Below are 25,005 nucleotides of genomic sequence, written 5' to 3'. Positions count from 1 at the left end.
CCAATGGTATTGGGCCAAAGGTGTGGCATAACAAACATGATTGTAAATGGACACTTGCAATGAATTTGTTGTTATTGCTAATGGTAATTTTTGTAACTAACGTGTTGCTATTGCCACAAACTGTAAAAATGTACAATGTGCCTAATCTTTTGGAAGATCCCTTGAACATGTTAAAAGGAATACATGAGAACACACTTTATGTTAAAAGGCCTTGTTATACTGATGTTTCACAGTTAATGCCTGTAAACAGTATTGGAACTTTTCACAAGAGAAAAGACATTCCAGACCTAATGTGCTGTATGAAAAGGGAAACTGAGGCACACTACCATATTGCTTTCACAGCTAAATGCCAAGATTCCTGTACTATGAACAACCTTAATGTCTACATTAACTTGATGTTGATTAGGTTCCAAACATTTGCCAGAGCTTGTATGGATAAAATAGCTGTTTTCTTTAGCTCTTGGCAAGCTCACATGAGAGATACAGAAACCATGTTGCAAAAGGAGATCCAATCTACTATTGTTCTAACTAAGTTTTACCTTGAGTTTGTAAAGAGATTCAATCATGTTATTGAACATGACTCTGATAAACCATTTCTGTTATACACTGGTATGGCTTCAAACCCAATACTAGCTGTAGTGAGACAGACCCAAGGATGGGGAGCTCTTGGGATGCAGTCAGTGATGTTTGTGTCATCCCTTCCTGCATCAATTTTGCATTGGGGGTGTGACGTTATTGATATAATCGGGGACCATATAGATCATTGTTGCAACCAAGGTCCTGTAGTGGCACGCAAATCTTGTATAAAGGGGGTCAAATGAGGTGTCTAAGACAAGGTTATGGTTTGCTGGTTATGATTATGCTGTCTATATGTGTGTGTCAATTTTGTAGTTGAAGTTATGAATATTGGCTCTATACTGTCTGTATTTCAAACTTATGCTATGCTTCTGGGTGACATCCCAGACAAGCTGGTGTTAGCTCTGCCTGCTATACAATGAACCTATAGAAAGAAGGCAAATATGCCTTGAGACTCAGCAAAGTATGCAGGGACTGGCCCATGTGACTCCAAACTCCATTTTGCTGTAATTTTCCACAGTAAGGACAAAGAGGTGTTCTTACACCTAGAAAAGACTATATAAGGCTGATACCTCATCTCCATCTTGTCTTCAGTCCTGCTTCTTACCTCTGGAGGGACTTCGCTACAAACGGAAGCTCTACACCAAGGACTGATGACCCATCCCAGCTGGGGATGTATTCCAGAGACTTGATTTGAACCTGCAGTTTATTCTATCTTTGCTGCAAGCCTGAACCAAGAACTGTGCCATTGCTGTATGTAATTGATCCCATTTAACCAATTCTAACTCTCATCTCTATCTTTTTCCTTTTATGAATAAACCTTTAGATTTTAGATTCTAAAGGATTGGCAACAGCGTGATTTATGGGTAAGATCTGATTTGTATATTGACCTGGGTCTGGGGCTTGGTCCTATGGGATCAGGAGAACCTTTTTCTTTTATTGGGGTATTGGTTTTCATAACCATTTGTCCCCATAACGAGTGGCACTGGTGGTGATACTGGGAAACTGGAGTGTCTTAGGGAATTGCTTGTGTGACTTGTGGTTAGCCAGTGGGGTGAGACCAAAGTCCTCTTAGTCTGGCTGGTTTGGTTTGCCTTAGAGGCGGAAAACCCCCAGCCTTGGGCTGTAACTGTCCTGTTTTTAGCAATTTGTCCTGAATTGGCACTCTCCGTTGGGTCCCGCCAGAGCCGCATTGTCACACCATAAACCTGGAAATCCTGGACGCCCCATCATCTCAGGCATTGGCACCCTGACAGCAGGATTGTCTGGCTATGTAGACTCTCTCCTCAGGCCCTACGCTACCAGCACTCCCAGCTATCTTCGAGACACCACTGACTTCCTGAGGAAACTACAATCCATCGGTGATCTTCCAGAAAACACCATCCTGGCCACTATGGATTGCGAAGCCCTCTACACCAACATTCCACACAAAAAGAACAGGAGTACTTGTGGCACCTTAGAGACTAACAAATTTATTAGAGCATAAGCTTTCGTGGGCTACAGCCCACTTCTTCGGATGCAAATAGAATGGAACATATATTGAGGAGATATATATACACACATACAGAGAGCATGAACAGGTGGGAGTTGTCTTACCAACTCTGAGAGGCCAATTAAGTAAGTGAAAAAAAACTTTTGAAGTGATAATCAAGATAGCCCAGTACAGACAGTTTGATAAGAAGTGTGAGAATACTTACAAGGGGAGATAGATTCAATGGCTCAGCCATTACAAACATTGAATCTACAAAAAGCAATTTTCCCTCTCTTGGTATTGACACCTTCTCATTAGTTATTGGGAGTGGACCACATCCACCCTGACTGAATTGGCCTTGTCAACACTGGTTCTCCACTTGTGAGGTAACTCCCTTCTCTTCATGTGTCAATATATATTTATGCCTGTATGTGTAACTTTCACTCCATGCATCTGAAGAAGTGGGTTTTTTTACCCACGAAAGCTTATGCTCAAATAAATCTGTTAGTCTTTAAGGTGCCACCAGACTCCTCGTTGTTTTTGTGGATACAGACTAACACGGCTACCCCTCTGATACTTGGTACCATTTTATCAGTTGTCTTACTTCCCCACAAGTTATTATGACTATTTAGATCACCACATACAATATTTGGTCTTTTAGCATCTTCCCTATTTCTTGTTGCACCAAACTTTCTAATTTCCCACATGGGTTACAGATACTATAAATCCTTAAAGAAAAATTAATCTTCTGCATTGGGATCTCAACAGCATTATATTCTAGGTTTATTCTTCATTCTCTACTGCTATGTAGTCTCTACACAAAAGAATAAATGGACACAAATCAGACATCAAGAATTGTAACATTCAAAAACCAGTAGGAGAGCACTTCAATCTCCCTGGCCACTCAATAACAGATTTAAAAGTGGCAATTCTTCAACAAAAAAGCTTCAAAAACAAACTCCAATGAGAAACTGCAGAACTGGAATTAATTTGCAAACTTGACACCATCAAATTAGGCCTGAATAAAGACTGGGAGTGGCTGGGTCACTACAAAAAGTAATTTTCCCTCTGTTGATACTCACACCGTCTTGTCAGCTTTTGGGAATAGGCCACATCCACCCTGATTGAATTGGCCTCGTTAGCATTGACCCCCCACTTGGTAAGGCAACTCCCATCTTTTCATGTGATATATTTTTATACCTGCCTACTGTATTTTTCACTCCATGCATCTGATGAAGTGGGTTATAGCCCACAAAACTTATGCCCAAATAAATTTGTTAGTCTCTAAGGTGCCACAAGGACTCCTCATTGTTTTTTCTCAGCAATGTGTTAGCCAGTTCCTGAGAAACAGCCAGTTGTGACCCACCTGCCAAACATATCAGTGTCACATCACAGCGCAGGGGCCAGCCCCACAGACCTCACTAACGCTGTTTGCAAACCTGAGGGAACCAGGAACACGGTCAACCAGAGGCTTCAGGGGGTTCGGCAGATAAGAACATAAGACTATATGGTCTATAAAATCATGACTGGTGTGGAGAAAGTCAATAAGGAAGTGTTATTTACTCCTTCTCATAACACAAGAACTAGGGATCACCAAATGGAATTAATAGGCAGCAGGTTTAAAACAAACAACACACAGTCAACCTGTGGAACTCCTTGCCAGAGGATGTTGTGAAGGCCAAGACTATAACAGGGTTCAAAAAAGAACTAGATAAATTAATGGAAGATAGATCCATCAATTGCTATTAGCCAGAATGGACAGGGATGGTGTCCCTGGCTTCTGTTTGCCAGAAGCTGGGAATGGGCGATAGGGGATGGATCACCTGATGATTCCCTGTTCTGTTCACTCCCTCTGGGGCACCTGGCATTGGCCAGTGTCAGAAGACAAGATACTGGGCAAGATGGACCTTTGGTCTGACCCAGTATGGCCGTTCTTATGTTCAAAGCCGAGGTGACCAGGAACATGGTCTGGACCAGGAACACGGTGGACTGGAAGCTCGAGGGGGTTCGGCAGATGCTGTGGGCAGAGCTGTAACTAGACATATTTGCGCCCCCTGCTGGGTTTTTTCAGCATTTCTCCGCCCCCCGGGCCGCGACTCTGTGCCCTGGGCGGCTGCCCCGCTCGCTGGCCCTGGCTATGGCCCTGGCTGAGGGAGGGCCTGGCTTGGGGCAGGGACTGCGCGAGGATGCAGAAGAGAAACCGGGGGGCGGGGGGCTTAGGCTGGGGAGGGCTCAGGCTTGGGTCTCAGGCTGCAGGTGGCTCAGGTGGGAGACGTGGGGTGCGGGGGTCTCAGGTTGGGGGACTTTGTCTCGTGGCGTTTGGGTGACAGGGTTTGGGCCCAGTCTGACTTGGAGCTGAAAGTTCAAAGGAGCCCAAAGCTGCCAGACAGAGACCCTCCCTCCAACCCGCCGGGATTCCCAGAGTTCTTCTTTGAGTGATTGCTCATGTGTATTCCACTATAGGTGTGCGTGCTTGCCACGTGCACCGGTGCCGGAAGTTTTTCCCTCAGCAGCATCCGTAGTGGGGGAGCCCCGCTGCGACCCCTGGAGTGGCGCCGGTATATCGCGCCATAAAGGGGGCTGCGTGCTCCCCCCACCCTCAGTTCCTTCTTGCCGCCGGTGAAGGTAGTCGGAACTTTGTGCTCCAGCCTTGGCTGCAGCGTTATAGCCTTAGTGGTATCCAGTTTCACTGAAAACTTTCCTTGCTGAACTTTCTTTCGCGACTGCCTGGCTCGGGGCATGCCCCGTGGCCCAGGCTTCAAGTCGTGTGACTCCTGTCGCAACTCCATGCCCAGAAGCGATCCACACGCTCAGTGTCTTCGCTGTCTAGGCGAGTCTCACGTTAGTGAGAGGTGTAAAATTTGCCGCTCCTTCAAGCCCCGAACGAAGAGGGAGCATGAGATCTGTCTCCGAGCTCTTCTAATGGAGTCGGCATTGGCCCCGGTACCGGTGCGTCGAGCCGACCCCGTGCCGGGCACCTCGTCTTCGGCGCGTAGCGAAGCACCTCCGGTGCGCCGTCCTGATTCCGCGCCCGGTACCGCGTCCTCGGTGCGCAGCGAGGCGCCGTCGACGAGTCGGCACCGCTCCCCTCCTAAGAAACAAGGGAAGACTCAGCGGCACTGAGAGAAGGACAGGGGTGAGGCCAGACCCGCATTGGGCAGCCCACGATCCCCATCGGGACACAGACCTCCGACTCGCGCTGAGCGGAGTAGTCCGGTCCCGTCCGCTTGAGCCTCGCCTGAGGTATGCATGCCTTCGACGCCCATCAGCCCTTCCCGGAGGTGTCGGAGGTCGAGGCACCTTCCCAGGTTGAGGTGCCGAGCAGAGCCCCACGACGCACGTCGACTCCGCGTCCCGGCTCTTTGGTGAGCGGATCCCACTCCTCCGGTCTCGGATGCCGTCGCGGAGGTGACAAGAGGTGGCGCCGTTCCTCCTCCAGCTACTCCGAGAGGAACAGGTCGCGACGCCGTCGGCACCGGCACTCGTACTCAAGCGCCTGCCGTCACAGAGGCCAGGCTCGCGGTGCATCCCGAGAGTCCCCGGCACTGAGGCGCCGTGGCCACGGGCATCGCAGGGAGTCCAGAGGCAGCTCCTCGGACATTTATCTCTCGACTTCCTCCAGATCGAAGTCTCGGGGCCTGAGCCATCACGATAGAGACCGCTCCAGTCGTTCTTACGGCACCGTGCGCTCCTCCCGGACTTCGGCGTCGGCGCACAGCCGTCTCTCCCCGAGCTGCACCGCACTGCAGGAGCAACCAGCCCTACCGGCGCCATTTCCCATTTCCCATCTCCAGGCCATTCCCCAGTGGGCACCGTGGCCTCAGGCACCTGCGCAGCCGGGGCCTCGCTCCGTGGCGGGAGCCTCTCAGGGCTGCCCTGCGTCGCCTCCCCGGCACCGGGATCAGACCGTGGGCGCCGAGCCCCCGGCACCAACTCCGGCACAGGACCCGGACGTCGAGCCCACGATGCCGTCGGTTGCTGAACGCACCGCACCATCCACCTCTTCGGCGCAGGGTGATTCAGTTGCAGTGCCGCCTCCCTCTTCCCAAGAGGACTTCAAAGCGCACCAAGAGCTGCTTAAGAGGGTGGCAGCAAACCTCGAGCTCCAGGCCGAGGAGATAGAGGAGCCCTCCGATACTCTCTTCAATGTCCTCGCCTCCTCAGTACCGGGGCGTGTGGCCCTCCCATTCCATCAGGGAGTAGCCAACATCACCACTGGCCTCTGGCAGACCCCAGCCTCTCTTGGGCCTATTTCCAAAAAGGCCGAGAGGAAGTACTTCGTCCCCACAAGGGGTCACGAGTACCTATACACCCACCCAGCTCCGAACTCCTTGGTGGTAGAGTCGGTCCACCACCGTGAGCGGAATGGCCAGCCCACGCCCACATCAAAAGACAAGGACGCTCGTAGACTAGATACCTTTGGAAAAAAGGTTTATTCATCCGTGAGTTTCCAGCTCAGAGTGGCCAACCACCAGGCACTGCTGAGCCGGTACGAGTTTAATCTCTGGGGATCCCTCCCCAAGTTTGAGCCCCTTCTTCAGGACAAGGACGGGAAGGAGTTTCGGGCTCTGATCGATGAGGGTGCGGCCGCGGCCAAAGCAGCTCTCCAGGCGGCTTCGGATGCAGCGGACACAGCCGCTCGTTCGATGGCTTCCACAGTCTCCATGCGACGGGCGTTGTGGCTCTCGCTCTCGGGACTGTCGGTCGAGTCCCAATCCATAATGCAGGACCTGCCGTTTGATGGCAAGACCCTATTTGCAGAACAGACAGACACCCGTCTGCACGGGATGAAGGACTCCCGCACCACCCTGCAGACACTAGGCCTGTACGTCCCGCCCCCTCAGGACAAGCCCAGGCCTCAAACCTCTGCTCCTCTGGCTCAGGGCAGATACAAACCCCCGCCTAAGCGGCAGAGGGAACAAAGGCGTCGGTCCCAACGCCAATCCGTTCGGCCCCACGGCCTGGGGCCTCGAAGGCCAAACGGCCGGGAAAATGGTGTTTTTGACTCGTTGAGGGGGGTCGCTGGGCCTGTTGCCAGTGAACCCCCCACCCAGTTAATAAAGTTGCTTTTTATGAACCGTTTATCGGCCTTCCGACTGCAATGGTCCCGTATAACGTCGGACCGATGGGTCCTCAGCACCATCTCCCAAGGGTACAGGCTGCAGTTTGTTTCAACCCCTCCCAACTGTCCCCCGGCCGGGCAGCCGGCCGGGGTCCCGGAGCATGCCCTCCTCCTCCGCCAGGAGGTAGAGCGCCTCCTCTCCCTGGGAGCGGTGGAAAGGGTACCTCGGGAATACCAGGGCAAAGGTTTTTACTCCAGGTACTTCCTCATCCCGAAGGCAAAGGGCGGGCTTTGGCCCATCCTCGACCTGCGGAATTTCAACCAGTTCCTGGTTCGTTACAAATTCCGCATGGTGTCCCTGGCCTCTATTATTCCATCGCTAGACCAGGGGGATTGGTTTATGGCACTGGACCTCCAGGATGCGTATTTTCACATCCACATTTTCGAGGGTCACAGGCGTTTCCTCCGTTTCCTGGTGGGTCAGGACCACTTCCAGTTTACGGTCCTCCCCTTTGGCCTCTCTACTGCCCCCAGGGTATTTACAAAGTGTATGGTGGTGGTGGCTGTCCACCTCAGGAGGAGAGGGCTGCAGATCTTCCCCTACCTCAACGACTGGCTGCTCAAGGGCCGGTCTCAGTCTCAGTCTCTGGTGCAGCAGCAGATGAGTTTCCTGCTAAACACCTGTGCAGCTCTAGGCCTACTGGTAAACGAGGAGAAATCCATGTTAATCCCGGTTCAGCGCATAAGCTCTATAGGGGCACTGTTGGATTCCCGGGTGGCCATGGCCTCCCTCCCACAGGACAGATTCGAGATGCTCAGAGCTCTCATCGCCTCGGTCACGGCCTTTCCAGTAACCACGGCACGGGTGTGCCTGCAAATCCTAGGCCACATGGCAGCATGCACCTATGTGGTGCGACATGCCAGGCTTCGAATGAGGCCCCTCCAACTCTGGCTGGCCTCCCGGTATTCCCAGGCCAGGGACGACCTGGACAAGGTCATCACGGTGCCGCCCAGGGTGCTGGCAGACCTCCAATGGTGGTCCCTCCCGAGCAAAATGCTCCAGGGTATCCCCTTCCGAGAGCCCCCTCCCTCACTAGATCTAGTGTCGGACGCCTCGGACCTGGGCTGGGGAGCCCACGTGGGGGATTTCAGGACCCAGGGCATGTGGTCACCAGAGGAACTAACCCTGCACATAAATGTCAGGAAGCTCAGGGCCGTACGTCTGGCGTGCGTGGTATTTTGCCAGCACATATAGGGGAAGGTGGTCAGAGTCCTCACAGACAACACGACTGCCATGTATTACGTCAACAAACAAGGGGGCATGCGTTCCCGGGCCTTATGCCAGGAAGCCCAACTCCTGTGGGAGTTCTGTATAGCCCACAATATACTCCTGCGGGCCTTTTACCAGCCCGGCAAGAGCAACACACTCGCAGACCGCCTGAGCAGAATGTTCTCCGAACAGCATGAGTGGTCCTTGCACAGGGAGGTAGCCAGGTGGATCCTCCTACAGTGGAGTACTCCCCAGGTAGACCTGTTCGCCACCGCCCAGAATTGACAGTGTCCTCGATTCTGCTCCAGAGCGGGAGGGGGCGACGGGGCGATATCAGATGCGTTCCTGCTCCCATGGTCGGGGCCCATGTTGTACGTCTTCCCGTCCTTCCCCTTAATAGGCAGGGTCCTACAGAAGGTGAAGTCAGACGGGGCGAGGGTTATTCTCATAGCCCCGGATTGGGCCCGTCAGCATTGATACGGGTCCCTGCTGCAACTCTTAGCGGCCCCTCCGTGCAGGCTGCCGCTATGCCCGGACCTCCTCTCCCAGGAGGAAGGTCGTCTCCTCCATCCCAACCTAGCCACGCTCCACCTGACAGCGTGGCTGCTCTGTGGTTAAATGAGGAGGAAGGGAGGTGTTCTGAGGCTGTGAGAAGGATCCTGCTGGAAAGTAGGAAACCCTCCACGCAGAGAACCTACCTGGCTAAGTGGTATAGGTTCTCTAGGTGGGCGAGAGATAGAGGTTCCTCTCCCTCTTCCGCGTCTATCCAGCTTGTCCTCGATTACCTCCTGTCCCTTAGGACCCAAGGGCTGGCGCCCTCCTCCATCAGGGTGCACCTGGCGGCCATTTCGGCTTTCCACCCCCTGGTGCAGGGCCTGTCGGTATTCTTGCATCACATGACGGCCCGGTTTCTGAAAGGGTTAGATCGGGCATTCCCTTACGCCAGACCCCCGGTCCCGCTCTGGGACCTGAACCTGGTGCTCTCCCGCCTTACAGGGCCTCCCTTTGAGCCTTTAGCCACGTGTTCGTGGTCCCACCTGTCATGGAAGGTGGCGTTCTTAGTGGCTATCACCTCAGCCCACCGGGTCTCCGAGCTCAGGGCCCTGACTTCTGAACCGCCGTATATGGTCTTCCATAGGGATAAGGTCCAGCTCCGCCCGCACCCGGCTTTTTTGCCGAAGGTAGTCTCGGCTTTTCACATGGATCAGGATATTTTCCTCCCGGTCCTCTGTCCTAAACCCCTTTCCTCCAATGAGGAACGGCGCCTGCACATGTTAGATGTGCGTAGAGCGCTGGCCTTTTACTTAGACAGAACCAGGCCCTTTAGAAGGTCCCCCCAGCTTTTTATTGCTTCGGCCGAGCGCATGAGGGGACGACCGGTCTCCACCCAGTGGATCTCCCGCTGGATCACCTCGTGCATTTGCACCTGCTATGACCTGGCAGGGGTTCCCCCGCCTCCTATAGTGAAAGCCCATTCGATGAGAGCTCAGGCCTCGTCAGCGGCCTATGTGGCTCACGTCCCTATTCAGGACATCTGTAGGGCTGCTACATGGTCCTCTGTCCACACCTTCTCCTCGCACTATGACATCGTCTCCCAAACGCGGGATGACGCCGGGTTTGGCAGGGTGGTGCTCCGCCCGGATAACCCTTAAACCTGTACATTTAAACTCCTACCCACCTCCGTCAGGTATAGCTTGGAGTCACCTACAGTGGAATACACAGGAGCAATCACTCGAAGAAGAAAGGACAGTGACCTGTTCCGTAACTGGTGTTCTTCGAGATGTGTTGCTCCTGTCTATTCCACACCCCGCCCTCCTTCCCCTCTGTCCGAGTTGTCTGGCAAGAAGGAACTGGGGGGGGGGGGGGCACGCAGCCCCCTTTATAGCGCGGTATATTGGCACCACTCCAGGGGTCGCAGCGGGGCTCCCCCACTACGGATGCTGCTAAGGGAAAAACTTCCGGCACCGGTGCACATGGCGAGCACGCACACCTATAGTGGAATACACCTGAGCAACACATCTCGAAGAACGCCAGTTACAGAACAGGTAACTGTCCTTTTCTTGTGCCTGGAGCCAGGGACCTCTGTGTGGTGCCAAGCGAGAGCATCCCTCAAACTGAACCTCCTCTGCCCCATGGAGCCTGCCCCCAGGCCAGGACCTCCCCCGTGGGACCCCCCTGGAGCTCCACTCTGCAGAACCCAGCCGGCACCCCCGGGCAGGGAGCGGGACCCTCAGGCCAGCACAGCCCACTCCGAGCTGCGCTCACGTCACCCCCCTGGCCCCACCTGGCACACACGGGCCTGTCCAGCGAGCGGCCAAACGCTTCCCACCAGCAGGGCAGGCGGCACGTGGCCAGCCACTGGCAAACACTTCTGAGAAATTCAGTTCCCACTGCAGGAAAAACAACTTTCAACAGCCAGCAGTTGCTCAATAGCTGGCACCGCCAGTGAGGGAGGTCACTGGAGCTATAAAGAGGAGACTGACCAGAAGCCCCAGACACGAGTCCCTGGAAGACTCACCTGGCGTCTGCCGTTCCCAGAGATGATGGGGAAAGTCGTCTTCTCCCTGCTCCTCGCCCTGCCTCTGGTGACCCTCGCGGCCTCCTCCAATAGAAAGGTACAGGGCAGGGTGAGGGGTCGAGGGGGCTGGGCGCTGGCTCTGGGGTGTCTCAGGCCAGGGCAGGGTGAGGGGTCGAGGGGGCTGGGCGCTGGCTCTGGGCTGTCTCAGGCGGGGCAGGGTGAGGGGCCGAGGGAGCTGGGCGCTGGCTCTGGGCTCTCTCAGGCCGGGGCAGGGTGAGAGGCCGAGGGGGCTGGGCGCTGGCTCTGGGGTGTCTCAGGCCGGGGCAGGATGAGGGGCCGAGGGGGCTGGGCGCTGGCTCTGGGCTCTCTCAGGCCGGGGCAGGGTGAGAGGCCGAGGGGGCTGGGTGCTGGCTCTGGGGTGTCTCAGGCCGGGGCAGGGTGAGGGGCTGAGGGGGCTGGGCGCTGGCTCTGGGGTGTCTCAGGCTGGGGCAGGGTGAGGGGCGGAGGGGGCTGGGCGCTGGCTCTGGGATGTCTCAGGCCGGGCAGGGTGAGGGGCCGAGGGGGCTGGGCGCTGGCTCTGGGCTGTCTCAGGCCGGGGCAGGGTGAGAGGCCGAGGGGGCTGGGCGCTGGCTCTGGGGTGTCTCAGGCCGGGGCAGGGTGAGGGGCTGAGGGGGCTGGGCGCTGGCTCTGGGGTGTCTCAGGCTGGGGCAGGGTGAGGGGCGGAGGGGGCTGGGCGCTGGCTCTGGGATGTCTCAGGCCGGGCAGGGTGAGGGGCCGAGGGGGCTGGGTGCTGGCTCTGGGCTGTCTCAGGCCGGGGCAGGGTGAGAGGCCGAGGGGGCTGGGCGCTGGCTCTGGGGTGTCTCAGGCCAGGGCAGGCTGACGGGCCGAGGGGGCCGGGCACTCGCTCTGGGGTGTCTCAGGCGGAGCAGGGTGAGGGGCGGAGGGGGCTGGGCGCTGGCTCTGGGGTGTCTCAGGCGGGGGCAGGGTGAGGGGCCGAGGGGGCTGGGCGCTGGCTCTGGGGTGTCTCAGGCGGGGGCAGGGTGAGGGGCCCCGGGGGCTGGGCGCTCGCTCTGGGGTGTCTCAGGCCGGGGCAGGGTGAGGGGCCGAGGGGGCTGGGCGCTGGCTCTGGGGTGTCTCCGGGTGGGGCAGGATGAGGAGTCGAGGGGGCTGGGCGCTGGCTCTGGGGTGTCTCAGGCCGGGGCAGGGTGAGGGGCTGAGGGGGCTGGGCGCTGGCTCTGGGGTGTCTCAGGCCGGGGCAGGATGAGGGGCCGAGGGGGCCGGGCACTCGCTCTGGGGTGTCTCAGGCGGGGCAGGGTGAGGGGCTGAGGGGGCTGGGCGCTGGCTCTGGGGTGTCTCAGGCCGGGGCAGGGTGAGGGGCCGAGGGGGCCGGGCACTCGCTCTGGGGTGTCTCAGGCGGGGCAGGGTGAGGGGCCGAGGGAGCTGGGTGCTGGCTCTGGGGTGTCTCAGGCCAGGGCAGGGTGAGGGGCCGAGGGAGCTGGGTGCTGGCTCTGGGGTGTCTCAGGCCGGGGCAGGGTGAGGGGCCGAGGGGGCCGGGCACTCGCTCTGGGGTGTCTCAGGCGGGGCAGGGTGAGGGGCCGAGGGAGCTGGGTGCTGGCTCTGGGGTGTCTCAGGCCAGGGCAGGGTGAGGGGCCGAGGGAGCTGGGTGCTGGCTCTGGGGTGTCTCAGGCCGGGGCAGGGCGAGGAGCCGAGGGGGCTGGGCGCTGGCTCTGGGGTGTCTCAGGCCAGGGCAGGGTGAGGGGCCGAGGGAGCTGGGTGCTGGCTCGGTGGTGTTTCAGGCCAGGACAGGGCGAGGGGCCGAGGGAGCTGGGCGCTGACTCTGGGGTGTCTCAGGCCGGGGCAGGGTGAGGGGCCGAGGGGGCTGGGCGCTGGCTCTGGGGTGTCTCAGGCCAGGGCAGGGTGAGGGGCGGAGGGGGCTGGGCGCTGGCTCTGGGGTGTCTCAGGCCGGGGCAGGGTGAGAGGCCGAGGGGGCTGGGCGCTGGCTCTGGGCTGTCTCAGGCCGGGGCAGGGTGAGAGGCCGAGGGGGCTGGGCGCTGGCTCTGGGCTGTCTCAGGCCGGGGCAGGGTGAGAGGCCGAGGGGGCTGGGCGCTGGCTCTGGGGTGTCTCAGGCCGGGGCAGGGTGAGGGGCTGAGGGGGCTGGGCGCTGGCTCTGGGGTGTCTCAGGCTGGGGCAGGGTGAGGGGCGGAGGGGGCTGGGCGCTGGCTCTGGGATGTCTCAGGCCGGGCAGGGTGAGGGGCCGAGGGGGCTGGGTGCTGGCTCTGGGCTGTCTCAGGCCGGGGCAGGGTGAGAGGCCGAGGGGGCTGGGCGCTGGCTCTGGGGTGTCTCAGGCCAGGGCAGGCTGACGGGCCGAGGGGGCCGGGCACTCGCTCTGGGGTGTCTCAGGCGGGGCAGGGTGAGGGGCGGAGGGGGCTGGGCGCTGGCTCTGGGGTGTCTCAGGCGGGGGCAGGGTGAGGGGCCGAGGGGGCTGGGCGCTGGCTCTGGGGTGTCTCAGGCGGGGGCAGGGTGAGGGGCCCCGGGGGCTGGGCGCTCGCTCTGGGGTGTCTCAGGCCGGGGCAGGGTGAGGGGCCGAGGGGGCTGGGCGCTGGCTCTGGGGTGTCTCCGGGTGGGGCAGGATGAGGAGTCGAGGGGGCTGGGCGCTGGCTCTGGGGTGTCTCAGGCCGGGGCAGGGTGAGGGGCTGAGGGGGCTGGGCGCTGGCTCTGGGGTGTCTCAGGCCGGGGCAGGATGAGGGGCCGAGGGGGCCGGGCACTCGCTCTGGGGTGTCTCAGGCGGGGCAGGGTGAGGGGCTGAGGGGGCTGGGCGCTGGCTCTGGGGTGTCTCAGGCCGGGGCAGGGTGAGGGGCCGAGGGGGCCGGGCACTCGCTCTGGGGTGTCTCAGGCGGGGCAGGGTGAGGGGCCGAGGGAGCTGGGTGCTGGCTCTGGGGTGTCTCAGGCCAGGGCAGGGTGAGGGGCCGAGGGAGCTGGGTGCTGGCTCTGGGGTGTCTCAGGCCGGGGCAGGGTGAGGGGCCGAGGGGGCCGGGCACTCGCTCTGGGGTGTCTCAGGCGGGGCAGGGTGAGGGGCCGAGGGAGCTGGGTGCTGGCTCTGGGGTGTCTCAGGCCAGGGCAGGGTGAGGGGCCGAGGGAGCTGGGTGCTGGCTCTGGGGTGTCTCAGGCCGGGGCAGGGCGAGGAGCCGAGGGGGCTGGGCGCTGGCTCTGGGGTGTCTCAGGCCAGGGCAGGGTGAGGGGCCGAGGGAGCTGGGTGCTGGCTCGGTGGTGTTTCAGGCCAGGACAGGGCGAGGGGCCGAGGGAGCTGGGCGCTGACTCTGGGGTGTCTCAGGCCGGGGCAGGGTGAGGGGCCGAGGGGGCTGGGCGCTGGCTCTGGGGTGTCTCAGGCTGGGGCAGGGTGAGGGGCCGAGGGGGCTGGGCGCTCGCTCTGGGCCGGGACAGGCCGGGGCAGGGTGAGGGGCCGAGGGGGCTGGGCGCTGGCTCTGGGGTGTCTCAGGCGGGGGCAGGGTGAGGGGCCGAGGGGGCTGGGCGCTGGCTCTGGGGTGTCTCCGGGTGGGGCAGGGTGAGGGGCCGAGGGGGCCGGGCGCTGGCTCTGGGGTGTCTCAGGCCGGGGCAGGGTGAGGGGCCGAGGGGGCTGGGTGCTGGCTCTGGGGTGTCTCTGGGTGGGGAAAGGTGAGGGGCTGATGGGGCTGGGCACGCGCTCTGGGGTGTCTCCAGGTGGGGCAGCGTGAGGGGCCGAGGGGGCTGGGTGCTCACTCTGGGGTGTCTCAGGCTGGGGCAGGGTGAGGGGCCGAGGGGGCTGGGCGCTCGCTCTGGGGTGGGCAGGGGCCTCTTGCTTAGGGAGGGTGGCGTGACAGCCCAGGGCAAGGGGCAGTGGGGTCAGGCACTGAAATGAGTCTTGGGGAGGCGAGTGGGGGGTAGGGACTTCCCCCCCCCAGGGATTTTACTCTTGAGGGAAAGCAGCAGCATCTCGTACAGCGGGCGGCGCTTGGGCTGAGCCGCTGCACGTCCCATCAGGAGATTTCACCTCCCCCAAAGGCAGGGACAGGAATGGCTCCGGGGTTTGTTGTTATTGTGACGGGAAGGGGCTCCCGGGGTGCCCGGCGGATGATGGCGCCGGGAGGAGAATGTCGCAGTGGGTGGGCGAGGGGGGAGCAGAATGTGTGGCAATGGGCAGTGCGGTGCTGGGGTGCCCTAAAACCCAGAGCCAGCTGGGGAGCCGTGTCCCAGCGAGCAGACACAGCTGGCCAAGGAAGATACGCAGTGAGGGGGCCAGATGCAGCAGGCTCAGCTCTGCAAAGCTCCCAATCTTCAGCACTGGGACACAAGACTCCCTTCGATTTGATAGCATGACACCACCTTTTCTGGCTGCTGGTCGCCCTCCGGCTGTTTGGCACGAGGGTCCCATGGCCGTGCCTTTGGAGGGTAGAGCAGGGCAAATTGGGCATGTGGGAATTCCCAGCCTGGATTCACCCATGGAGCCAATTGCCTGAAGGTGGCAATTTTTCAACAGAAAGACTTTAAAAACAGACTGCAACGAGAAACTGCTGAGCTTGAATTGATTTGCAAATTAGATACCATTGACTCTGGCTTGAACAGAGACTGGGAATGGCTGAGTCATTACACTACTTGAATCTATTTCCTTATGATAACTATCCTTACACCTCTTGTCAACTGTCTGTAATTGACCATCTTGATTAACACTACAAAAGTTTTTTTCCTGCTGATAATAGATCATCTTAATTAATTAGCCTCTTAGAGCTGGTATGGCATCTTCTCTGTATGTATATATATACACTCTTATTATATATTCCATTCTATGCATCCGATGAAGTGGGCTGTAGCCCATGAAAGATTATGCCCAAATAAATTTGTTAGTCTCTAAGGTGCCACAAGTACTCCTGTTCTTTTTGTGGTCAGGTCGTGCAGGGGGGGGGAGTGGCACTATATGTGAAAGAAAATGTACAATCAAATGAAGTAAAAATCTTAAGCAAATCCGCATGTTCCATAGAATCTCTATGGATAGAAATTTCATGCTCTAATAAGAATATAACATTAGGGATCTATTATCGACCACCTGACCAGGACGGTGATAGTGATGATGAAATGCTAAGGGAAATTAGGCTATCAAAATTAAGAACCCAATAATAGTGGGGGATTTCAATTATCACCATATTGACTGGGAACATTTCACCTCAGGACGAAATGCAGAGATAAAATTTCTCGATACTTTAAATGACTGCTTCCTGGAGCAGCTGGTACGGGAACCCACAAGGGGAGAGGCAACTCTAGATTTAGTCCTGAGTGGAGCGCAGGAGCTGGTCCAAGAGGTAACTATAGCAGGACCGCTTGGAAATAGTGACCATAATACCATAGCATTCAACATCCCTGTGGTGGGAAGAACATCTCAACAGCCCAACACTGTGGCATTTAATTTCAAAAGGGGGAACTATGCAAAAATGAGGAGGTTAGTTAAACAGAAGTTAAAAGGTAAAGTGACTAAAGTGAAATCCCTGCAAGCTGCATGGGCGCTTTTTAAAGACACCATAATAGAGGCCCAACTTCAATGTATACCCCAAATTAAGAAACACAGTAAAAGAACTAAAAAAGAGCCACCGTGGCTTAACAACCATGTAAAAGAAGCAGTGAGAGATAAAAAGACTTCCTTTAAAAAGTGGAAGTCAAGTCCTAGTGAGGCAAATAGAAAGGAGCATAAACACTGCCAAATTAAGTGCAAGAATGTAATAAGAAAAGCCAAAGAGGAGTTTGAAGAACGGCTAGCCAAAAACTCCAAAGGTAATAACAAAATGTTTTTTAAGTACATCAGAAGCAGGAAGCCTGCTAAACAACCAGTGGGGCCCCTTGATGATCGAGATACAAAAGGAGCGCTTAAAGACGATAAAGTCATTGCGGAGAAACTAAATGGATTCTTTGCTTCAGTCTTCACGGCTGAGGAGGTTAGGGAGATTCCCAAACCTGAGCTGGCTTTTGTAGGTGACAAATCTGAGGAACTGTCACGGATTGAAGGGGTCACGAGAGGAGGTTTTGGAATTAATTGATAAACTTAACATTAACAAGTCACCGGGACCAGATGGCATTCACCCAAGAGTTCTGAAAGAACTCAAATGTGAAGTTGCGGAACTGTTAACTAAGGTTTGTAACCTGTCCTTTAAATCAGCTTCTGTACCCAATGACTGGAAGTTAGCTAATGTAACGCCAATATTTAAAAAGGGCTCTGGAGGTGATCCCGGCAATTACAGACCAGTAAGTCTAACGTCTGTACCAGGCAAATTAGTCAAAACAATAGTTAAGAATAAAATTGTCCGACACATAGAAAAACATAAACTGTTGAGCAATAGTCAACATGGTTTCTGTAAAGGGAAATCGTGTCTTACTAATCTATTAGAATTCTTTGAAGGGGTCAACAAACATGTGGACAAGGGGGATCCAGTGGACATAGTGTACTTCGATTTCCAGAAAGCCTTTGACAAGGTCCCTCACCAAAGGCTCTTATGTAAATTAAGCTGCCATGGGATAAAAGGGAAGGTCCTTTCATGGATTGAGAACTGGTTAAAAGACCAGGAACAAAGGGTAGGAATTAATGGTAAATTCTCAGAATGGAGAGGGGTAACTAGTGGTGTTCCCCAAGGGTCAGTCCTCAGACTGATCCTATTCAACTTATTCATAAATGATCTGGAGAAAGGGGTAAACAGTGAGGTGGCAAAGTTTGCAAATGATACTAAACTGCTAAAGATAGTTAAGACCAAAGCAGACTGTGAAGAACTTCAAAAAGATCTCACAAAACTAAGTGATTGGGCAACAAAATGGCAAATTAAATTTAATGTGGATAAATGTAAAGTAATGCACATTGGAAAAAATAACCCCAACTATACATACAATATGATGGGGGCTAATTTAGCTACAACAAGTCAGGAAAAAGATCTTGGAGTCATCGTGGATAGTTCTCTGAAGATGTCCACGCAGTATGCAGAGGCGGTCAAAAAAGCAAACAGGATGTTAGGAATCATTAAAAAGGGGATAGAGAATAAGACTGAGAATATATTATTGCCCTTATATAAATCGATGGTACGCCCTCAACTCAAATACTGCGTACAGATGTGGTCTCCTCATCTCAAAAAAGATATACTGGCACTAGAAAAGGTTCAGAAAAGGGCAACTAAAATGATTAAGGGTTTGGAACGGGACCCATATGAGGAGAGATTAAAGAGGCTAGGACTCTTCAGCTTGGAAAAGAGGAGACTAAGGGGGGATATGATAGAGGTATATAAAATCATGAGTGATGTGGAGAAAGTGGATAAGGAAAAGTTATTTACTTATTCCCATAATACAAGAACTAGGGGTCATCAAATGAAATTAATAGGCAGCAGGTTTAAAACAAATAAAAGGGAGTTCTTCTTCACGCAGCGCACAGTCAACTTGTGGAACTCCTTACCTGAGGAGGTTGTGAAGGCTAGGACTATAACAGAGTTTAAAAGAGAACTGGATAAATTCATGGTGGTTAAGTCCATGAATGGCTATTAGCCAGGATGGGTAAGGAATGGTGTCCCTAGCCTCTGTTTGTCAGAGGGTGGAGATGGATGGCAGGAGAGAGATCACTTGATCATTGCCTGTTAGGTTCACTCCTTCTGCGGCACCTGGGATTGGCCACTGTCAGTAGACAGGATACTGGGCTAGATGGACCTTTGGTCTGACCCAGTACGGCCTTTCTTATGTTCTTATGGATACAGACTAACACAGCTGCTACTCTGAAACCAGTCAATTCAGTTTCCCATCTCCAAACCTAGCTAGTAGCAGCTTCTTCAGAGGAAGGTGTGAGGAAGCACGGAGGAGGCAGTGATGGGATTAACGTGCCCCAGAAGAGCTTCCGCCTGAACCCAGCAGTCAGGGGTGCACTCCTGCCCTGAAGCAGGGGTCAGAGCCCTCCCCAAACTTGTATTTGTTTTAATCGTTACTGTTCTAGTTCAGTCTGGTTTCATTCACCATAGAAACGTCTGAGCCTTTTCTGGACAGTGCTAAGCTTTGGCCTTGATGAAATCATGTGGCAGGGAGTTCCACTGACTGTGCATAGTATGAGAACGCATTTCCTTTGGATCAGTTTTAAATGTGCTGCTTTTCAGTTTTATGTAATGTTCCTGTGTTATGAGAGTGAGCGGCAGCACCCGGGAACCTCCTTTGTCCTAGTCACTATCATGTGTCCCTCTGTCATGTTAGCTCTCATTTGTCTCCTCTCTGTCTCCCCCCGCACATCTCTACCCATCCTTGTCACCCCTTTGCGAACCCCTCGACTCCTGCAGTGTCTGGTTTGAAGTGGGATGGCCAAAACGGAACCCAGGCTCCTCGGGAGGGCTTCACACTGATTTATATAACATACAAAAAAAACGACGTGAAGAGAACGGTAAGAAAAAGTCAGGCACTCAGAAGTTAGGAAATACCAGTTTGCCCAGACAACAGCTGCTTTGTACATCAGCCCCATGCGACAGTCTCTAATTCCACAGTCACCGACAGCTCAGTCAGTGCATACAGGCACTCAATGGGGCCTCAGTCAGTGCATACAGGCACTCAATGGGGCCTCAGTCAGTGCATACAGGCACTCAATGGGGCCTCAGTCAGTGCACTCATTGAATGCCTTGTTATGCAATATTTGCTTTTATGCTCATTATTCAGGCGTAGCTCTGGGCTCTATTTCCTGTACACCGTTTAAAGCCTGCACTGAACACAGAGCTGTTCATTTCCTCGTGGGTTTCTCTAGGTAGCTCTTCCTGGAGTATTTTAGTGGGTTACAAATATTCATGAGTTCATGTTCATGGAAACCCTTGGGAAGGGCGCTGAAGAGAGGGAGGAGAATGATCTGCCTAGAACATCTGCCTTATGGTGACAGAAAGCAGCTCAAGCTATTTAGTTTATCACAGAGACGGCTCAGCAGTGACTGGAACGTGGAACAGAAGTCGTCCGTATGTGGGGCAGAGATTTCTGGAAGCAGCCAGCAACTTGATCTAGCAGCCAAAGGCAGAACAAGACTAGAAATCAGGTGTAAATTTTAACCAGGAGGGGAATTAACGACTGACCTAGGGATGTGGTGGAGTTTTAAAGTCAAGACTGGGTGTCTTCCTCAGAGCTCTGCTGCAGCGCAGCCAACAGTGACACACATGATCTGCAGGGCCCTTCTGCCCCTAAATCCATGAGGATGAAGTGTCCCCATTTTACAGGTGGGGAACGGAGATGCCGAGGTCAAGGCCAGATCTGTCACAAGTGCTGGCTAATTTTGGATGTCCTATTTGTGAGGCCAAGGGTCTGGTTTGTCAGAGAACTTGGGGTTTGACAGCACTGTCCACGCTCAAAGCCCAGCTCCCACTGACTGCAGCTGTGAGCGCCTCGCACTTCTGCAAATCTCACCCCCGTCGTCTCGAGTCAGGCACCCAGAAAATGAGGCGCGCACCGGGGCTCTCTGTGACAAGGCTGGTGTAGGTGACTTGCCTAGCATCACATGGGACCCGTGTGGCAGAGGCAGGGACAGAATCTCATCTCCAGGGCAGCATTCAGCTGTCTTCCCCATGAGACCGTTCTCTCTCTCCCTGCAGTCCCCTGCCTCAGTCACTCCGCACCTTCCAGCTTCTGCAACAAAGGAGGCAGGGGTCCTACGGCCCACGGCTCATTCCCTGCACAGCCCCAGAGCAGGTCTGTACGGAGCACTGAATGAGATGGGGCCTGTGGGAAAATCGCAGGTGATCTTGTAGTTAAAGACATGGACCTCACTGCCGTGAGATCTCGCTGAGGCCAACAGCTGAGCGGGGTTTGGAAAGGGGCCGAGTGTTCCTGTGGGGAATGGGAACAGCCGGAGTCAGTGCGCGAGGAGAAAAACACAGCACAGGAGGGATCTAACCCCTGAGCCAGCCAGTCCCTGCAGGTTTGGGGCAGAGAAAGAGGCTTCCCTCTGGGTCACGGGAATCCGATCACAGACCCTGCTCTGTTCCTCTCCTGGTTTGTGGGTCTGGCTCCTGCGTTCCTGGCCTGGGGGAGAGTCTGACCCTGCAGTGCTGCGGGGGGACCCATCCTGCTGACCGTGTCCCTCTTTCAGTGCGTCCTGTCTGGATTGTGGAGGAATGAGCTGGGCTCTAACATGACCATCTCTGCCGTGAACGCCGAGGGGGGATTCACCGGTTCGTACCACACGGCGGTGACGGTCACCGACAAACGCATCCTGGTGTCGCCCCTGAAGGGGTCCCAGAACCGCAAGAGCCAGAGGAAGCAGCCGACCTTTGGCTTCACCGTGAGCTGGACGTTCTCAAGTACGTGGCCCGAGGGTTCGGTGCCCGGGGGGGAGGGGAATGGAGGGGAATTCAGTGCTAACCAGGCTGAAACACTTCCCCGCCCAGTCTCTGCACCATCCTCTGCTCTTCCGGCCCCTTAATGCTCAGCTCTCGACAGTGCCGGGGCTCTGAGCCAGAACTGAACAGACCGGAAACGAGATACAAAAGTACCAACCTGTGGGGCCCGCCCATCGCTCACCCTGGGCTGTGTCTCCGAGGCCGTGTGGTCAGAGCTCCTGGGGTCCATCCTGGGCTCTGCCTGGGACTTGCTGAGCAGCTCCCCCATCACCTCTCCACCTGCTCACGGGGACCCTTGGGGGACCCACCTCGCCGGCTTAGCAAGTGCTCTGGGGACGAGAGGCTCTGGGGGGCACCACGAGCTGCTTTGTCTCCACCCTGGCTTGTCCACGGCAGCCTGTTGGGGGCGCTGGAGAGCTCTGCGCGTTCCAACCCCAGTGTTGCTATGAACTGTTAGTCACTGTCTGTAGTAGGTAGTGCCGAGGCCCCTGTGGCGCTAGGCGCTGTACAGACCCAGCCCCTGGCTCAGCGCTCAGCCATCCCGTATGCACAGAGCACTTGTGGGCCTCCCCAGTCTGGGTGCGAGGCCTCGCTCAGCCGGACGCGCTGGGGACCATTACTGGGAACTGCCTCCTGGGGGGCTCCACAGCAGTGGGCAGGGGCTGGGGGCAGCAGGAGCGTGTCCCCCTGCAGACGCGGGGGCTGTGAGACACAGGGGTGGGGGGGAGCCTGGAGGAGGGAGTGTAAACCAGAGCCATCCAGAGCAGATTGAGGGGTGGGAACGGAGCCTTACGGGTTACTGGGTGGGGGGGGGGGGGGGATCAGGGGAACCTGAGGCAGGAACTTCCATTCAGCCTCTGCCTCCAGCCCCATCCCTCTGGGGCACCTGGCAGTGGCCACTGTCGGCAGACAGGATACTGGGCTAGATGGGCCTTTGGTCTGACCCAGTCTGGCCGTTCTTATGTTCTTATGAAATGTGGCAAGTTATAAACAACTGAGAACAGGGTCTTATGATGGAAAACGTCAGGCGCTCTTAACTCTAGGTGCTGCTGCCAGCTCCACCTACAACATGACTTTCTGTTCTATTCTGTAGCGGTTCCTTCCTCTCCAGTCGTGCTTTAAGCAAGTCCTCCTCCTTCTCTGGGGTCTGGGCTCTGTCTCTTGGGGGCCTCACTGACGTTCACTCCTGTCCGGTTCCCCCGCAGACTCGATGACCGTCTTCGTGGGCCAGTGCTTCGTGGATGATAATGGGGAGGAGATTCTGAAGACCATGTGGCTGTTGCGCAAGGAGGTCGGATCCCCCAGCGCCGACTGGAGAGCGACCAGGTGGGTGACTGGGCCCAGACTGGCCAGGAGCGAAGGTGCCGCCTGCGGAGCTGGGACTGCAGGGCCTGGGCCCATCTCTGCTCGGCGCTGTGCCAAGGGCAGGGCTGGGATCCCGGCTCCTAGCGCTGGAGATGTAGGAAAACCAGCCTGCGGGGACAGGGCAGGGCTCTCAGTCCAGAGTCACCGACCCGTGGGGACCCTTCGCCCTCCAGTGTCTCGCTGGGGGAGGATGAAGTGGTGTGAACTCGAATGCAGGTTTATTCCCCAAGGCTGCAGAGTTCCCTCGGCCCTGTCACATCCCAGGGCTGTGATCCCGGGGGCCCGAGCCAAGTTTCCCCAGGCCTGTGAGAGACTAACGGGGAAGCAGAGAGGGGGCTGGGACAGCTTGTCACTGGGGAGCAGCCCCTGGGACAGAACCATCTCCGGGGGTGCAGGCGGCTGGGGCACCTGGAAGAACTGGGGGAGGCTGGATAATGAGGCTTCGGGCAGCCCTGGCAAAGCCGTTCCCTGCTGTTACCCTGGGCCGGGCCCCAGCAAAGGCCGAGTTGCCCCATGACGCACACACTGCTGAACCCTTCCCCTCATGGGGCTGCTAGTGCCCCATGGCCCTGCCCGCCTTATGGAGGGGCCCACGGGGGGTGGGGGAGGGAGGCTGCCTGCCCTGGGGGGCACCAAGGGGAGCTTTGAGCGGGTGGCTGCTGATGGGTCCCTGCCCCCAACAGCCCTGCTGAGCACCACGGGGACGTGCAGCCTGTGGAGCCCTGCCCACCCCCGGGTGCTGCTGGGTGGCTCTGAGGCCAGGCCAGTGCGGGGTGCCCACAGCCACGCTGCCTCCCTGGGCTGGGCGGCTGGGTGCCCCTGTGAGGTGCAGCCTGGAGGAGGCGTTTCCCCAGGCAACGGTGCTCAGGCAGGTGGCCTGGGAGGGGGTGTCCTTTGGTCTTTTCTCCTTCTGAGGCTGATGCACTTTCTGCCCCTTCGCCCCCCCGCCCTGTATGGGGCAGCACCGAGCACATGGTCTGTGCTGGGCAAATAACAGGTGAGAACAAACCACAGAGGGAAAATACCAGGCGCTGACGGGCTGCTCAGTCTAGCAGGGAAAGGCAGGACAAGAACCAATGGCTGGAAGCTGAAGCCGGACAAATTCCCATCAGAAATAAGGCCCAAATGTTTAACCCTTGGAGCAAACAGCCCAGGGCAGCGCTGGGTTCTCCAGCTCTTCACGGGCTTCAGCTCAAACCCGGCTGCTTTTCTGGAAGATGCTTCAGCCATTCCCGAGTTACTGGGCAGGGGGCGGGGACAGTGTGGCTGTCCTGTGCTGCACAGGAGATCAGACTGGATGAGCTTTGAGCAGGGGGTTGGACTAGATACCTCCTGAGGTCCCTTCCAACCCTGAGATTCTATGATTCTATGATTCTATGCTTGACAAAGCTGAGGGTCCCTTCTGACTAAGGGTAAGATTCTGTCCCAGGGATTTTTAGTAAAAGTCAGGGACTGGTCGCGGGCAATGAACAAACATTCATGGAAGCCTGCAACAAACAGAGAAACAAACAGAGCCTGCTGGGGCTTGCGGCTGCTCCTGCTGCAGGGGCTGACCCAACCCCAGCCGCTGCGCCAGCAGGCTGGGGACCACTGCCCACCGGCCCCAAGGTTGGCTGCCGGTCAGCTGTTCTGGTGCCTCCCCGACCCCGGCCGCAGCTCCAGAGGCCCCAGTGCTGACAGCTGCTCCATCCCTGCCCCAGAAGAAGTCCTGGAGGTCACGGAAAGTCACAGAATCTGTGACCTGGCTCCGTGACAGAATTGTAACCTAACTTCTGACTGTCACTCTATGAATCTATGAATTCTGCGCTTCCCCGCAGGGTCGGCACAAATGTTTTCACCCGGATCAAGTGATGGAACGTGGGTGAATCTGTGAGGAGCGACGGTGTACGGTGACCCAGCAGCGCCGTCATCCCACTCTGCAGCCCCAGGGCTCCTGGCTCCCCTGTCCGGAATTGTCCTGGGCTCTCTCGAGAGCGTCTCGCCCGGCCTCAGGGCTGTTTGCTGGGCTGCAGAGGCGCCATCTCTGTCTCCATCTCCCCTCGCTCTCCGGTTACCCCCCCAGAATTGCTGCCTGCGCCCCCCACGCTGCAGTTTAGTTCCTTTCCCAGTAAAGCTCTAGCGCGGGAGGCAAATGTGTCTCTTGTGTTTTTATCACTCTTGGCTCTTGGGGTGAAGCTGTTGCTGAGCCGTGATTCCCACCTGCCGCTCTCTGGATTCCCTGGGAGGTGCCGGATTCTCTCCCATGAGCCGGGCCCTTCCCGGAACGCTCCTTGGCAGGTTCATCCCCCTGGTTCGCTCCTTTGCTCACTGCCCATTGCCTGGGGCACAGAGTGCAACAGCCGCTGTACAGCCCCTAGGAGACGCCCTTCCTGCTAAACGGCCCTTCGCTCACTCAGG

The 25,005-nt window shown here is 56.7% G+C and overlaps 1 protein-coding gene across 1 annotated transcript; it reads left to right on the top strand.

Moving 5' to 3' along the window:
- Positions 1-10,878: 10,878 nt before the first annotated feature.
- Positions 10,879-24,740, top strand: LOC135880019 (avidin-like). Its single transcript, XM_065406096.1, has 4 exons — positions 10,879-10,994; positions 20,994-21,204; positions 22,449-22,569; positions 24,426-24,740. The coding sequence occupies exons 1-4, from the start codon at positions 10,920-10,922 to the stop codon at positions 24,457-24,459; spliced, it is 441 nt and encodes a 146-aa protein (XP_065262168.1). The 5' UTR covers positions 10,879-10,919; the 3' UTR covers positions 24,460-24,740.
- Positions 24,741-25,005: the final 265 nt, after the last annotated feature.

The sequence above is a fragment of the Emys orbicularis genome, chromosome 6 (genome assembly GCF_028017835.1).
Source record: "Emys orbicularis isolate rEmyOrb1 chromosome 6, rEmyOrb1.hap1, whole genome shotgun sequence".
In the NCBI taxonomy this organism is placed as follows: Eukaryota; Metazoa; Chordata; order Testudines; family Emydidae; genus Emys; species Emys orbicularis.
Note: the sequence above shows the minus strand (reverse complement) of the source record. Positions and strands in the feature narration are given on the sequence as shown.